This window comes from Crocodylus porosus, unplaced genomic scaffold, assembly GCF_001723895.1.
Source record: "Crocodylus porosus isolate Cpor-Errol unplaced genomic scaffold, CroPor_comp1, whole genome shotgun sequence".
Lineage (NCBI taxonomy): Eukaryota > Metazoa > Chordata > Crocodylia > Crocodylidae > Crocodylus > Crocodylus porosus.
In genome coordinates this window covers 9,012,791-9,026,957 of record NW_017728947.1, presented here as the reverse complement: position 1 = coordinate 9,026,957, position 14,167 = coordinate 9,012,791, and the positions used below count along the sequence as shown (strand labels likewise).

Here is a 14,167-nt window from a genome sequence, read left to right as displayed (position 1 = left end):
GAGAGCAGGGGGCGCAGAGGCGGGGGCAGGGGGAGGGAGAGAAGGGATAGGCAGCTGCTCTGGGTCTGGCCTTGACCCAAGGCTGGGGGTAGAGCCAGAGCTGCAGAAGCTGCCTGTCCCATCCCCACCCCCGCTTTCATACTTAATTCCAAGATGAGGCTCTTCCTCCCCACCATGTTAAAATGAGGAAAAACCCTCATCTTGGAATCAAGTGAATACAATTGGTGGAATTTACATTTTTATTATTCTCTGTATGCTATGACCTGCATATATCAGGCTTTAGCCACTCACAAAGCTCTTCATTCTGGTTGGAGGAGAAGTTCTTTGTACACACTTTATATTTCATGTCGTTTGGCATAAAGTGAATACTAGTGCTTCAAGTAGTCCTTTTATGCCAGTCTTCAGAACAGACATATGCCAAACACAAAAAAATAATTTTTTGTTTGTCTCCTTAAATGGTGGAAAAACAGTTCTAGAAGCACTGCTTGATTTGCCAACTTTCCTGTACTTGATTAAAAGGAAAAGATTTACAGGGCACAAGTAATTCAGTGATATCTGCCTAAGAAGATTAAAGAACATTTCTCATTAGATTTTTTCCTAAAACCATGATAAGAGGCCTTTCTACAGTGGCACGTCCAAGAATTTGTTTTCTCACCTGAAGTCCAACGTTGTCTGCTTGTCCACCTTTAACTAACTGAGAGATAAAGAGCCCACAGGTAAATTCCAGTCCTCCTCGCACACTTATTCCAAGCCCTTCAGGATGCAAACGATCCAGTCTCACTTCCTTCAGCTTTCTGCAAAAGGGAAATTTTTCATAGCATTGAATTGAATAATAAGTTGTGACAAGTGAATTTTCATTTTTATGGTTTAAATATTTTTCACTCATCATACTTGGTTTTGAGAAAGAAAAGACTACTAAAGCTACACTTAGATAGTGTGGCCAAACAAACCAATTGTTATGGAGTAACTTAATCCAATTTTTTTCTGCAGTAATTTTACCCCATAGTAAGAAGTGAACACATGACTAACTTTCCAAAGCTAGTTTCCTTCCATAGATGCTATTACAACATTTTGGCACTAAATAGAAAGAGAACCAATTTGCATGGAGGAAAGGGTTAACTCCAGATGAAACTGTTGAAAGGAGAGAATACACAAAATGTACAACTTAATAACCATATCTAGGGGTCACTTGCTAGAATTTTTTTGTGGGGTAACTTTACTCTGGAGAAGAAAGAGCTACTAGTAGCATCTACAGGAGATGCTGACTGCAGTCATTACTACACAGTCATTTAGTACTTGTATAAATAAGTACTAAATGACTGTGCAGTAACCCCAGTTACTGCGCAGTAGCACTGATGAATGGCTTTTTTGTGACGCTGACTGTGCAGTAGCCCAGGACTGTGCAGAAGCATCATGACTCAGTTTCTGCTATGAGATGCTACTGTACAGTAGGCTCTGTATTAATGCTGTGTGATGTGTCTACTTCACTTTTACTGCAAATAGTCCATTTACTCCACAGTAAGTTTGCTATGTGTCCATTCCCTAGAGTTTATTCCCTAAAAGAATATCTAGAACAATGTTAACTGTTTGCAATGGCACACATATGACTAGACCTGTGTGACTGACTTGCTTTTTCAGTTTGATGGCTGACTGAAATATTTTGTTTTATAGGAATGAAGCATTGTGGCCTCATATTTATTTTACTGTCTTTTGCTATTTAGAATTCAAATTTGAAAATAAAATTGTTATTCTACAATAAAAAAATTAAACACTTCTTTTATTGTTTTCCCCCTTTACAGCTCTTTTGTAACATGTGATGAATAATTTCAGTCAAACCAAAACTGCAGTTCTTGACAAATGAAATACTGATAACTAAAATACTGATCCCAGTTTTATACTGAATATAAATATTCATATTCCTCCAAACAACTGAACTGATTGCTTATCAATAAGCAATTCTTGTCTGCGTTCACAAGAAATGATCTGTTATATTCTAAACTCCCTTACCTTGACCGTTTTGGTGTTAACTGATCATATTCCACCTGGTGTTTTAATGGGATAAGAGGACGGATGGCATCAAAAAGAGGCAATCTATTTGGTTCATTTATCACAAGCTTTAGGTCCCCCACCAGCACTGGAAGATCCATGGATCTAAAAAATACATCAAAAGCACAGGACTGGGTGAACAACACTCACTACAATGATGTTTTGTTTGTAACTTATACACACTAGTATAGAAACCAGTTCTATTGCATATGTGACTTGCTAAAAACATTTTTAATGTTGACCAAAGACAAGTGAGGTACAGTAGTTATCATCTCTGTGTCTACACAGAATTTGTAATGGATAGTTTTCAAAATCAAATGAACTACATCATGTTCTATATGAGTGTTTAATCTGTAGTGGTTTTACAAGGAGTCTAAAACCTTCTTCCTCTGTAGCGGTTTTACAAGGAGTCTAAAACCATCACAGAGGTCCCAAAAGTGGATCTGTACTATTTTCTGGTCATAACATTCAAAAACAAGGGAAACCTGTCTACTGGGTTTTGGTAACTGCCTGAAATTCTTCCCACATTTGAAAAATTTCTGAGTAAATCTGGGCCAGGTTTTGAGTAAATGTCTTCCTTTTCCTGGATTCAGAGGACAGATTTATAGTTTTGATCCAAAAGATACATGCTGCTCCAAGTTAGAGCTAGATTTTGTTTGCATTTTCTGGCTTATTTCAACTTATGCTGCAAAGTGAAATTTAAAAAGATGATAAACCATATAAACCAAAATTATTGTGAATGGACCCTGGGGATTTTCATGCCTAACAGTTCTTGATACTGCTTTTATCAACTCTGGGATATATTTATGGGGCCATATTGTGTTTTTTGTCTTATGAAACAAAAACTAGAATGATTCCATTAGTGCAAAATAAATTACTCTAGTGAAATGGACAGCAGAATTTGTACCATAGTATTTGCCTATTCTTTGTAAGGTGCTTGTCATCATAGCATTTAGGTTTCCTGGCATTTTACTTTTCTTTACTTATAGCCAGTTAACATTAACAGCAATTAAATACACTTCAGAATGAGGTAAGATTCCCAAATATTCAAACCAACTTGAAAATATGGTTTAATGGATTTTAACTTCTGGCTATGGCATGAGTTTTTTTTCCCCTAAAAAATTCTCTCTTTTTTAAATTATGATCAGCCAGTAAACCTCAGTAGCAATGTTTGATAATTTATTTAAAATGCAGAACAACTTTTGAACTTGAGGGAAAAGTCAATGTTTGAAGTATCTGTTAATTTTGTAACTGTAGGAAAGTTTTAAATAATTAACAACCACTGATTCCTCCCAATTTCACAAGTAACAGGCAAAGCTTTATGAACGGAGAAGCAATTAGGCCTGAGTGAAATCCTATCAGATATGCAGCTGAGTGCATACAAAACTATATCTCAGTACAAAGACCACATGGAAGGGTCTCCATTTCAATTCACTAACATGCTATTAATTAAGATATGAACAGAAACAATGTCTAGAGTCACCTGTCTATGAAGAGTGGAAAAAATATTCTCATCTTCCTTAAGAAACAGTAGCTCAGATTCTATCTACCACTGCACTGGTATAAATCCAATGTCACACCATTGATTAACATCAAAACACATGGAGCTGGTACCTGACCTAACAACTCACCACTGATCTTTTTGTCACAATGTCATAAAATGCAGAAGTGTGCAAGGCAGATTTCCATTCAAATGCATTAAGTGCTTTTCTGCTGAGACAGTTTAAAATACAATATTTACCTAAATCCAAGAAAACTTTGAATTTAAGATGACCCCCAATAATTAGATTCCGTACATGGAAAATTATGTTTATTATAATAAAATAATTGTAAAATAAAATGATTCTTATCATTTAAGCTTATGATATTCCATGTATGAAGTCTAATTACTGGAAGGCTGTATTCAATTTCCCCAACCCCATCTGCTAGGGTGGGGAAAACAGTGGTGGTAGGGACCATGCCTGTGCTTGTGACTGTGCCTGCCCCCTCCATTTACCCCTTACTGCCTACCTACCCTACCCCTTGCCCCCAGTGCCTGTCCCTGATCCCCTATCATCTGTCCCCATTCCCCTTCCTCCCCGTTTCTGTGCCTGTCCCTGTGCCACCTGCCCTCCCCTCCCCATCTACTCCCCTGCCCCCACCACTTACCTTCTGTGCAGCTCTTCGTCCAGCTCTGGTTCCAGCTTGTAGGCAGTGAACAGTGGTAGCCCTGGCCTTGGCTCTAGCACAGCCCACTAGGCAGAAGCAGTGGTGGCAGCCCCCAGGCCCAGCTGAGCCAGAGGTAAGTGGCAGAGGTGGGGGGTAGGCAGGCTGGGTGGTCTTCCCCACACTCCCCACCAAGCTTCACACTGTGGGTCTCCCGTGCATCCCCCACCCCCTAGACATCCTGCTGTGCGCCCCGTCCACACAAGCCACCTGGGTCCAAGACAGGTGGCAGCTCACCTCTGGCTTCATCTCCATGTCTAGTGCTGGGGCCTGAGCAGTGGCTTGGCCCACCAGGCCAGAACTTGAATCTAAAACAAGGCTCTTCCCCTCACTGCCCCCCTCCATGTTGTTGTGGGCCGGGGGGGGGGGGGGTGTTCATAGATTTGAGTAAATACACTACCTTTCCTAAAGTGGAAAAATCTGTAAGAATGAGGAATTAAACATAACAAGCAAGCTGACTAGTTAAATAATGCCAGTAAAATCACTACTATTTCCAAGCATACTACAGTTTTTTTTCCTAATGAAGGGTCTATTATGCACATGATTTTTTTCACTTTATGATCCATGAAGTTTTCATTAATTTCATACTTTGTAAGTCTCCAAGAACAAACTAATGCTAATGCTATGCTCAAACTTAAACATCCAGTTATTTGTGTGTTAAAACCTAAAGGACTTTGTTAAATACAACTAAGGACTAGTACTTCAGCTAATTTTCTATTGACTATCCTTAGATTTACTGTTTAATTAATTTTTTGACTGTTTCATCTTTAAATAAACAATGCAGTGGTGCTATAGCAGCTTTGAGAAGTAGGAAGTTAGAACTTACTGGTGGTACATCCGCAGCACATCATAAAGATAATCCTTCTCTGCTTCATTGTCAATTAGGAAGTCAACCTGAAAATACAATTGTATCATTCTAAGTCTGTTACCAAATAGTCAGAGCATAGTCCCAAATTCCTGAGCAAGGGACAGTATATTCCATGGGAAAAACTCTTCATATCTAAATAGGATCTTTGCATTTGAAACATAAAACAAGTTTTTTGTATTAATGCTACAACACTGACCACCAAGTCAAATTCCTGCTATCACAGATTTTGTAATACTAATTTTCCAAAAATATACTATAATATCACATTCTTATCTTACCTGATAATGACTGTACTGCTGAATAAATATTTTCAGAAACCTTTTCGGCCATTCATTAATATAGCACATGCTTTCCCAACCAGAAACGTCACAAGACAATTATACTTTTTGATTAGTGGCTTTAGACTACTGATTTCAGCATCTCTTACATGGTTACATGAACTCCCATGCTAGACTAGATTCTTCCTCCCAGCGTTAGTATTCTGACAGAGCTTGCTGCTTGCTATTCATTCTTTCCTCCTTCTGCAATAGGGCATTCACTTAAACTAGCATCAGATTACAAGGCTTTCATTTTGCTAGCTGCACTAAAATAAAATTTAAAAGTACAGAGTTTAGATACACCATGAGCCAGAGTCTATCTTCAAGACCCATAAAACCTACAGACTTTTAAAACATCCCACCAGTTTTGCTTTTAGATCAGCTTAATGTTTAGGCAAACAATTTATGTCTAATCTAAGAGGCTAAAATTACAGTAACAAAGTCCAATGACAAATTTGCATATTTAAACAATTTTTATTTTAGGTTCACAACACCGATCTCACATCCTAAATTTATTAAATGTTTCACACCATACTGTATACTACTTCTTGCTGTCCTTTCCTTTTATATGTACTTTCCTATGACTCCCTCTGACAAGATACTTTTATAGTATTTCTTTTTCTTTTTTTTTTGTTGTATATATTTTCTAAGTTTAATTATGCACCGGGTAATAGTGCTCGATTAAACCATACTAATAAGCGCTCTGCAACTATGAATTTCAGAGACAAAGCATGCATAAAAATGAAACCATATGCTTGTACTCATAAACTTTTTGATTCAGCTTAATTATACATGATGGAAACTCAAGATAATACAGATGGTGCCAAATTTACCATTGCACTACGCTCATACAACCAGACTGGTTTTACTAGTGTTACACAATATCTGTCCTGGCCCAGAGGACCCAACTGCTACTTGCAGGTCAGGTGTTAGGAAACAAATATACTCTGTTTGTAGCCTGAAAGCATCTAACACCAGCTTTCACACACTGGATTTTGTCATGCCTTCATCTGCTACGTTAAAGAACCTTCTATTGTCAAAATATTCCCCTTGTGTAGGAACTTACAGTCAGCAACTGTCATGTTATAATGTAAGCCCTCTTCTGAAAGGTATTGAAAACACACCGACACATCCTTCAGGAGACTTAAGAGCCAGAATGTCAACCTGCTTCCTCCAGTGAGACCCTGAAAAAATTGCAAATTGAGAAAAAAAACCACCATGTGGCTTGGGAGTCTAGCAGCCATAGGGTTATTTAAGGCCTTGGAATGGCATGCCCACTGTTCCTCACAATTTTCAGCAGTGGGAAGCATACAGAGTATAAATCTTGCTGTTTCTTCTTCCACAACATCCATCCTGTCCTCTCTGTGCACACTGCTAAACCTCTTATCCAGGCCCTAATAATTGTATGGCCTAACTACTGCAACCTCATCCTTTTTGGTTTGTCAAACAAGTCAAAACTTTGTTGAAACGATCAACCTGGCCAGGTTATAGCACCTCTTTCAGAAAGACAGCTAATCTTGATTGAAAGCAGTTCCCATGATGAATAAACTATCATACAAATTAATAGGTTGTTATTTACTCTCTCTGCTGAACACCTGTTTCTTCTTGCTTGTAGTCTGAAAAGCTAAAAACAGACATTGTGTTTAATCCTGAGCTGACTATCCCAGGTTTGACTCGCATTAAAACAGGTGCATGTCGAGGGAATGAGGGAAAAATGGTCTTTACAACTGCAGCTTGAATACTGGTTAACTAGAATTAGCCATTATTGCCTCAGCCCAAAGTGTTAATTTGGATACTTTACATGTACTTAATGCATGGCAGTGGATCCCAGATAAAAGGCTTTGCCCCAAGGGAAATCCAATGTCTGTCTTCAGACAGTGCGCAGCACAAATTTTCATGCAATGGATTTTGTTATGCCTTGCCTTCATCTACTAAATTAAAGAACCTTTTATTGTCAAAATATCTTTCTTGTATAAGAACTTAGAGACTGATCATCTTACCTCCTAATTTTCTCTTGGGGAAACTAAACCAGTGAACCTCCTTTAAACTTTCACTGTAAAGTAGATTTTCTAGACCTTAAATCCAGTTTTTTATCCCAAAATGTCAATATTCTTTTCAAGTATGGGCAACGTGGTAGGGCGCTAAGTACATGTTCAAATTAATATTGGATAGAAACCAGCTATAAATTTGCTACACATTTTCAAGCACTAATTTTGCAGCTGGGTAGATCTTTTAATAGCTCGGTGGCCATTTTGATGGCATGATAACTACTTTGCATGTGTGGCCAGTCTATATTTACTGCATGACTAGCCAGTTAATTACATGATAATGACTTTGTACACATGTCTGGTCTAAATTAATTGCATGATTAAACAGTTAATTGCATAATATAGGTAATGTGTGGCAGGGACTTTAGACAGAGTATTCCAGCCACAATGTCACTATGGGCATGTTTACAGTAGAGTTACAGAACCATCTTCAGCACCGTGCAAGGAGACCTAGTTGGCTTTAAACTAGACAGACTGTTACTAGTATCCAGTTGGCCACAGCTGCTCCTAGCTCAGGGCAGACTAATTTACTATGCTTCTTGATATGTCACCTTGTACATGCTGGCACTGACACCTCCTAGCTCTATTAGATAGTCTCCTGCAGATGCAACCAAAGATCACATGCACTCTCTTGGACATTGCCCAGACACATTCAGTTGTTTATCTATCCTAACCCCCCTGTCATGGGGTGGGGACCTAGGAGCAGCCGTGATCTTTCCTAGCACCCCCTACCATGCCAAGTTGGTGTCAATGCACCCTCGTTCTCACCTGCCACATCTTTGATGGTATTAGTGTTACGGGAGGCTGCTTTTTTGACCCCTTGGACACAGTACCCTGGATGTATCCCAATCTGTGCCCCATTTTAGCTGTCTCTGTGCGCTAAAGCCTTAAGGGCTACGCGTGGCTCCTACCACCCCTGATACCACGCCCCAAGCCTCGCAGATGTACCGGCCGTTGTCCAGGCAAATCCATTACCGCACCCTCACAGCAGCCCTTTGCTTGCCTCGCTATAGCCCACGTCCCCTCGGACGCCCTCTGGGCTCATCTCAATTGCCCACACTCCCCGCGGATGCTCCCTGGCCTCTCTCTTCTCAGAGTTGCCCGCGTTCCCCGCGGCCGCTCTCTGGCCTCTCTCGCGGCCGTGCCCCACTGGGGCTCTCTCTCTAGATCCCGCCCGCGCTGAGGCTCTGCCTCACAATCAGGGCTCAAGTGGCCATAGCCATGCCTGGCCCCCGAATCCCCTCCCTGGAGCTCCTTGCCTGTGCGCCCTCCCTGGGGCTCCTCTTGCGCTTGCCCACACTGGGGCTTCTCTCACGCTTGGGGCTCAGGTGGCCATAGCCATGCCTGGCCCCCAATGCACTGTGCCCCTTCTCAGGGCTGGGGTCAGTGCACCCCCTCCTCAGGTCTACCACCCCTGTGGAGCTCAGGTGGCCTCGATCTTACCTGGCCCCAATGCACTGTGTCCCTTCTCAGGGCTGGGGTCAGTGCAACTCTAAAATGCAGTGCCCTCTCTGGAACCAGGGTCCCCACACTGCTGTGGAACCCCTATGAGGCCTCCTCCAACCCCTATTAGCCTCACCCAGTCCTCCGGTGTAACTTCCCGCCCTGATGTCTATGAAATCTATGAAACAAAAGCAATAACATAAGCCTCCTGGCTAAAACGCAATCTGTAAGCCACTTGGCTAATCATCATTCCATTCCCTACCAGGGCTTTCTCCACCCAGTATCCTCAAGCCAAAGCTGCTCAGGCCATCAAACTTCTCTACACTGCTTGCTCCAGCAGCACTCCTTCACCCCTGGATGTTAACAGGGAACTACCTGCTTGGCCTCAGCCTAGGCTGTTTGTATAAGCCAGGCCCTGCCCACTTCTGGTCAGCTGACCAAACTGCAGTTGCCCCAACAACCGGCACCTGTAACTTTTTATAGGAGCAGGGCACTTCAGTGCTCTGCAACACCCCCCAATTCCTTTTCTGAATCAATGCTTTGCAAAATATAACCCTGTATTAAGGATTATGCTAAAGATTAAGTCTGAGTAAGATGGCTCTAACTCAGTGGTCACCAACCAGTGGATCTCGATCGACCGGTGGATCTTGGAGCCTCTTGGAATTGATCCAAGGCTGGGGTGGACGACCGAGTGCATGTGCATGCACGTGCATGCCCAACCTGTAGCCCAGCAGGTCAGTCCGTAGGGGCGGGAAGGGGTGGGGGCCAGATTGAGACCCCTGCAGTCAGGGACAGTACTGCAGAGGCAGACGCAGGGTGGGGCCCCAGCCAACTAGGCGAGTGGTGGGAGGATCGAGCCCGGGTGACTTGTCCAGGGGCACAGGGTGGTTCCTGCCACTCTGTGAACCCAGTGGAGGCCCTGGGACCCACGTGTCCCCCCATCTGTGTGAGGTGGAGGCAGCTGCGGTTGTGGGCTGGGCTTTGCTCCCTGAACCCAGCTGCAGCCTGCCCGGGAGCAGCCCAACACCATGAAAGTCCCCCACAGCACCATGAAAGTCCCACTGCTGGGTGGGCAAGGAATGAGGCTCATCCCAGTGGCTGGATGCACGTGCTGAAGCTGGTCATGTAGTGCAAAGCCAAGCCTGCACATATGGGGAGGAACGTGGTCCCCCCAAATGCTAGGCAGCACTGGCAGCTGCAGCAGCAATGAGAGAGGGAGGGAGGGGGGCTGGAGCAGGGGCAGGCCCTGCATAGCCGGGGCAGACCCTGCACAGCCAGGGTGAAGGGGCTGACCCTGCACAGCCACGGTGAAGGATGAGCAGTAAAGGAGAAAGTAAGGATCGATCTGCCCTGCCTCCCCACCCGCCAATACCTCCTTCCCTCACAGACTTACCTGCTGGAGTGGCTTGCCCCCAAATAACTTTTTCTCCCTCTGCCTCGATCTGTGCCCCCCCCATTCCCTCCCCACCTGCAGGGGGAGTAGGGGGGTGGGCACACATGGTAGATCGTGGGTTGCTTTTAAATGTCAAAGGAGACACCATTGAGACAAAGGTATATCACACATGATCAGTTTATGGTAGTGATTCTCAGCCAGGGTGACCTGAGATCCTTTGAGGGGTGCTCCAGGAATGTGAGGAGATAAGCAGATAAGGGATGACTGAGGCTCCAGGTATGATTAGATAAGCTAATAAGGACAGGCTCAGGCTCTTCCTGCCTGGCTGTCTCCAACCGCCACTGCCTAGCCCCTCAGCAAGGAGGCAAGCACAATAATAAAATCAATTGGTTCTAGAAATGGGGTGCGACCACTCAATTCACAAAAGTTACGGAAGGGTGCCTCGAGTCAAGGGAGGGGTGTCTTTGACTCTAAAAAGGTTGAGAGCCACTGGTTTAGGGCATTTATCAACATAAAAATTAGCTCAGTTAAATACTGAGCCCTATTGCAATAAAAAAGTTCAGCAGAGAAACAATATTAAGATGCATAAGGAACCAGTTGGAGCCATATTAAAATTTTTATGTTATTATTCAAGGCAAAGGCATTATTTCACCTACAATGCTGTGTTCAGTTATGGTTACCCTACCTCAAAAGGGTATTAACAATAGAGAGGGTATTCAGATGATGAAATCTGAGGCATGGAAAAACTTCCACATGAAGAGAGACTGGACAGATTAGAACTGTTAGCTTGATTTAGACAGATTTAGGATAGAGATGTAGAAAATAATGACCAGCAAAATATGGGTAGGGTGCTCCTGTTTTTACTTCCTCATAATTTAAGGACCAGGTAACAGTCCATGAACTTGAAGAGAAGAAGATTTAAAGTCGATAAAAGGGAATACTATTTTCACATTGCATAGTTAATTTGAGGAATTCTCTACCACATTGGTTCTCAACCTTTTTAGACTCAAGGCATCCCTCAGAGGAGTCCAACTTCTAGTTTTCACTCATTTTCTGACTACAGAGAAATAATGGAGCAAGTTGTCTGCTGCAAAGAGCTAAGAAAGACCACAACAAGTCAGAATGTGTTTAACATTATGAATTCCTATTTAAAAACTCTGGTTTTATTTTGTGAGTCATGTTTGTACACCTAATACTACTGAAGTTGAGTGGTACCTTGGGGCACGCTTGGAAGGATCTCAAGGCACCCCAGGGTGCTACGACACTCTAGTTGAGAATCACTACTCTACCACAAGACACTGGAGACAAAAGTTTGGAAGATTTTAATTAAGGAGACATTTATCTGACTACAGAGATCACCCAGAGTTACATGGGAGACAAAAATATAAAAAGAATATAAACTACTCATATTTCAGTGTGTGAGCTAGCCTCTGGAAAGTGTTAGGTGCTGTTATGGACAGGTTTTCGACAAGTTATACTACAGTTCCAGTTTCTTTCCCCTTTCTTAGAAGATTCTGATACTGGCCATTATCAGAAACAGAATACCTGACCACTGGTTTAGCTCAATCTAATAGTTCCTGTTTCTATCTCTGCAGTCAATATAGGTTTAATATCCAAATGCATTATGAATAAACAGATGTGGAGACAAAGGATACTATATGTAAGTATGAACACACACCATAAATGCAAGATTTGTTCTTTCCTTAAGCAAGCTTCATTAACTATACTATTAAGCCTAGGAGGGTACAAACAAACCAGAGATGAACAAGCCGTTACAACATCGCCTCTTACACCATGAAAAAATACTTAGATTGGAAAATAAATACATTTTAAGGAGACTGTACAAATAATATATAGCCTGGTTACTTAACCCAAGTCAGTTAGGATATGTGGGCTATTACCCAAACGGTCAAGAGTCACACTATTGTGCGTCTCAAGAGTTATATCACCTTACACCAGTTACAGAGAATGACATGAAAAATAAATGTAGACGTTTTCATTAGAAAATAAAACACTATTTACATAGATTCAAAATAAAAACTCAACTGATACAGAAATGGCACATATTCATTTAAGGACATCTTTATAAAGGTTGTGTAACTCTGAATTGTAGACTACTACTAAGTAAATAGTTTGCCTGCGGATGTTTCATAAGACAGTTAATTTCATTGCAAATTTATTTTTCATTTCCAGTAATAATAATGATTAAACCCCAAAACATACCCATCTAAAGTAATTTGGCATCTGGCATACATTTGTCTCTTCAGTAGAACAAAACATGGGAACAGTATCTGAACTGCGTGATACAAAATTTGTAATTGAAATGGTATATAATTAAAGCAATAGCCCAGATATGCCAGCTTTCAAGATACTGTATGGACCTTTTGGTTTCCTCTAGGAACACAGAGGGAAATGCAAGTAAACTGTTATAACTTCTGCCTGGCAGAAAGGGAGAAAATAATAAAATTACAAAAAATCAAATATAAAAGGCATACAACTGATAAGAAACTCAGAGGCTATGTCTGGATATTTTTATTACAGTACCTCAAAAGAGTAAATATACAAAATTCTGAACTAAAAAAACAAACTAATATGTTGGTGTTGTAGGCTGATTTAAGCAAAGGGCTGGATCCTGAATTCCTTATAAAGGTAATATTTACTTGCACATGCATCGCTTTTACTTTCATGCCCAAGATTATTTATAAATGATACATAACATGAAAGAGAATAGGGTAAAAGACCCAAGGTGGTAATTATTGACTCAGAAGCTCAGGCTTTACCTAACCTAACCTAACCCAACCCTGTGCTAAGTGCACGCCAGTTAGCGGTGTGGAAATTTTTATTGGACAACTATAGTCAGCCGTAAATTTCAATTGCAAAATGTATCCAGAGCCTTCATTTATGTTGTTGGAGTTGCTTCTCCGTAAAGGTTTCTTCTCGGTCCCTCTACCTCATTTTAAGATATTGCTTCTAAAAGCTTTTAAGATACTTCTCTGCTTAACGATAAAAATATACAGATACATCCAGTTATGTTCTCTCATCAGAAGCTGGGTAAAAAAACCCACCAGTTGCCTAGTAGAGACAATCTTGAAGGAAGGTTGAGGAAAAAGAAAAATCTCAACTGGAAACTTGAGAAAGTCTTTTTCAGCAGAGGCTTCAGGCTGAACTTGCTTACTAAACGCTGGCCTTTATTTTTCAAAAGTGGCTACACACCAAGTAACGGCCTTTCGCCAAGGCTTTGCTTGGGTTGGGGACAAAGCGCCCTGTCGCCCCAAGCGCGCGGCTAGCTTTCTCAAGAGCGTCTGCTGCCGATGGCTGCACGCACCATTGCTCACACAAATGTCAAGGCGGGTCCAAATCCCTTTTGAACATTGCCCTTTAATGCCGCTCTCCTGGAAACAGCTGGGCCGTGGACTTTGGGCCTCGCTTTTCTCTTCCCCTTTTGAGAGCTGGCTGCTACGACTGCTTCTCTTTCCTTTCCCCGTGAAACAAAGCTGCTTTTGTTCACTAAGGGCAGCTCTTCCCCCTTACGCACCCCAAGGGATGCTTCCCCCATCCCCAGTCTTCTGTTTTCTTTTCTTTACAAGTTCTGGACTGCCCGAGGCCAGTTTAAACGCCTGCCCTTTTTTGGGACGAGGATGCTGGGGGCTTGTCAGTGCCTGGCTCCCAGCTCACCTGCCGGGCAGTTCATGGCAGGGCCAAGTTTGGGGGGGGAGGCGCTTTCTCCCGCCCCAGGCAGCGCGGAGGCACAGCCGCGCTCCCCCGTGCTCCGCGGAGCGCCCTGCCCGGCCCTTACCTTGTGCCGGAACTCCCGGGCCACCTTGCGCTCCATGCCCGAGGCCGCCGC

The 14,167-nt window shown here is 42.4% G+C and overlaps 1 protein-coding gene across 8 annotated transcripts in view; it reads right to left on the bottom strand.

The window, feature by feature from the left end:
- Positions 1-14,161, bottom strand: part of USH1C (USH1 protein network component harmonin) — a 95,323-nt gene extending 81,162 nt beyond the window's left edge. For all 8 annotated transcript variants that reach the window (XM_019551677.1, XM_019551676.1, XM_019551679.1 and 5 more), the window contains exons 1-4: positions 14,117-14,161; positions 5,078-5,145; positions 2,008-2,151; positions 656-794 (exon numbers count right to left, since the gene is read on the bottom strand). In XM_019551677.1, the coding sequence (XP_019407222.1) occupies positions 656-794; positions 2,008-2,151; positions 5,078-5,145; positions 14,117-14,152 (387 nt within the window). In that variant the 5' untranslated portion in view covers positions 14,153-14,161. The remainder of the gene's footprint in view (positions 1-655; positions 795-2,007; positions 2,152-5,077; positions 5,146-14,116) is intronic.
- Positions 14,162-14,167: the final 6 nt, after the last annotated feature.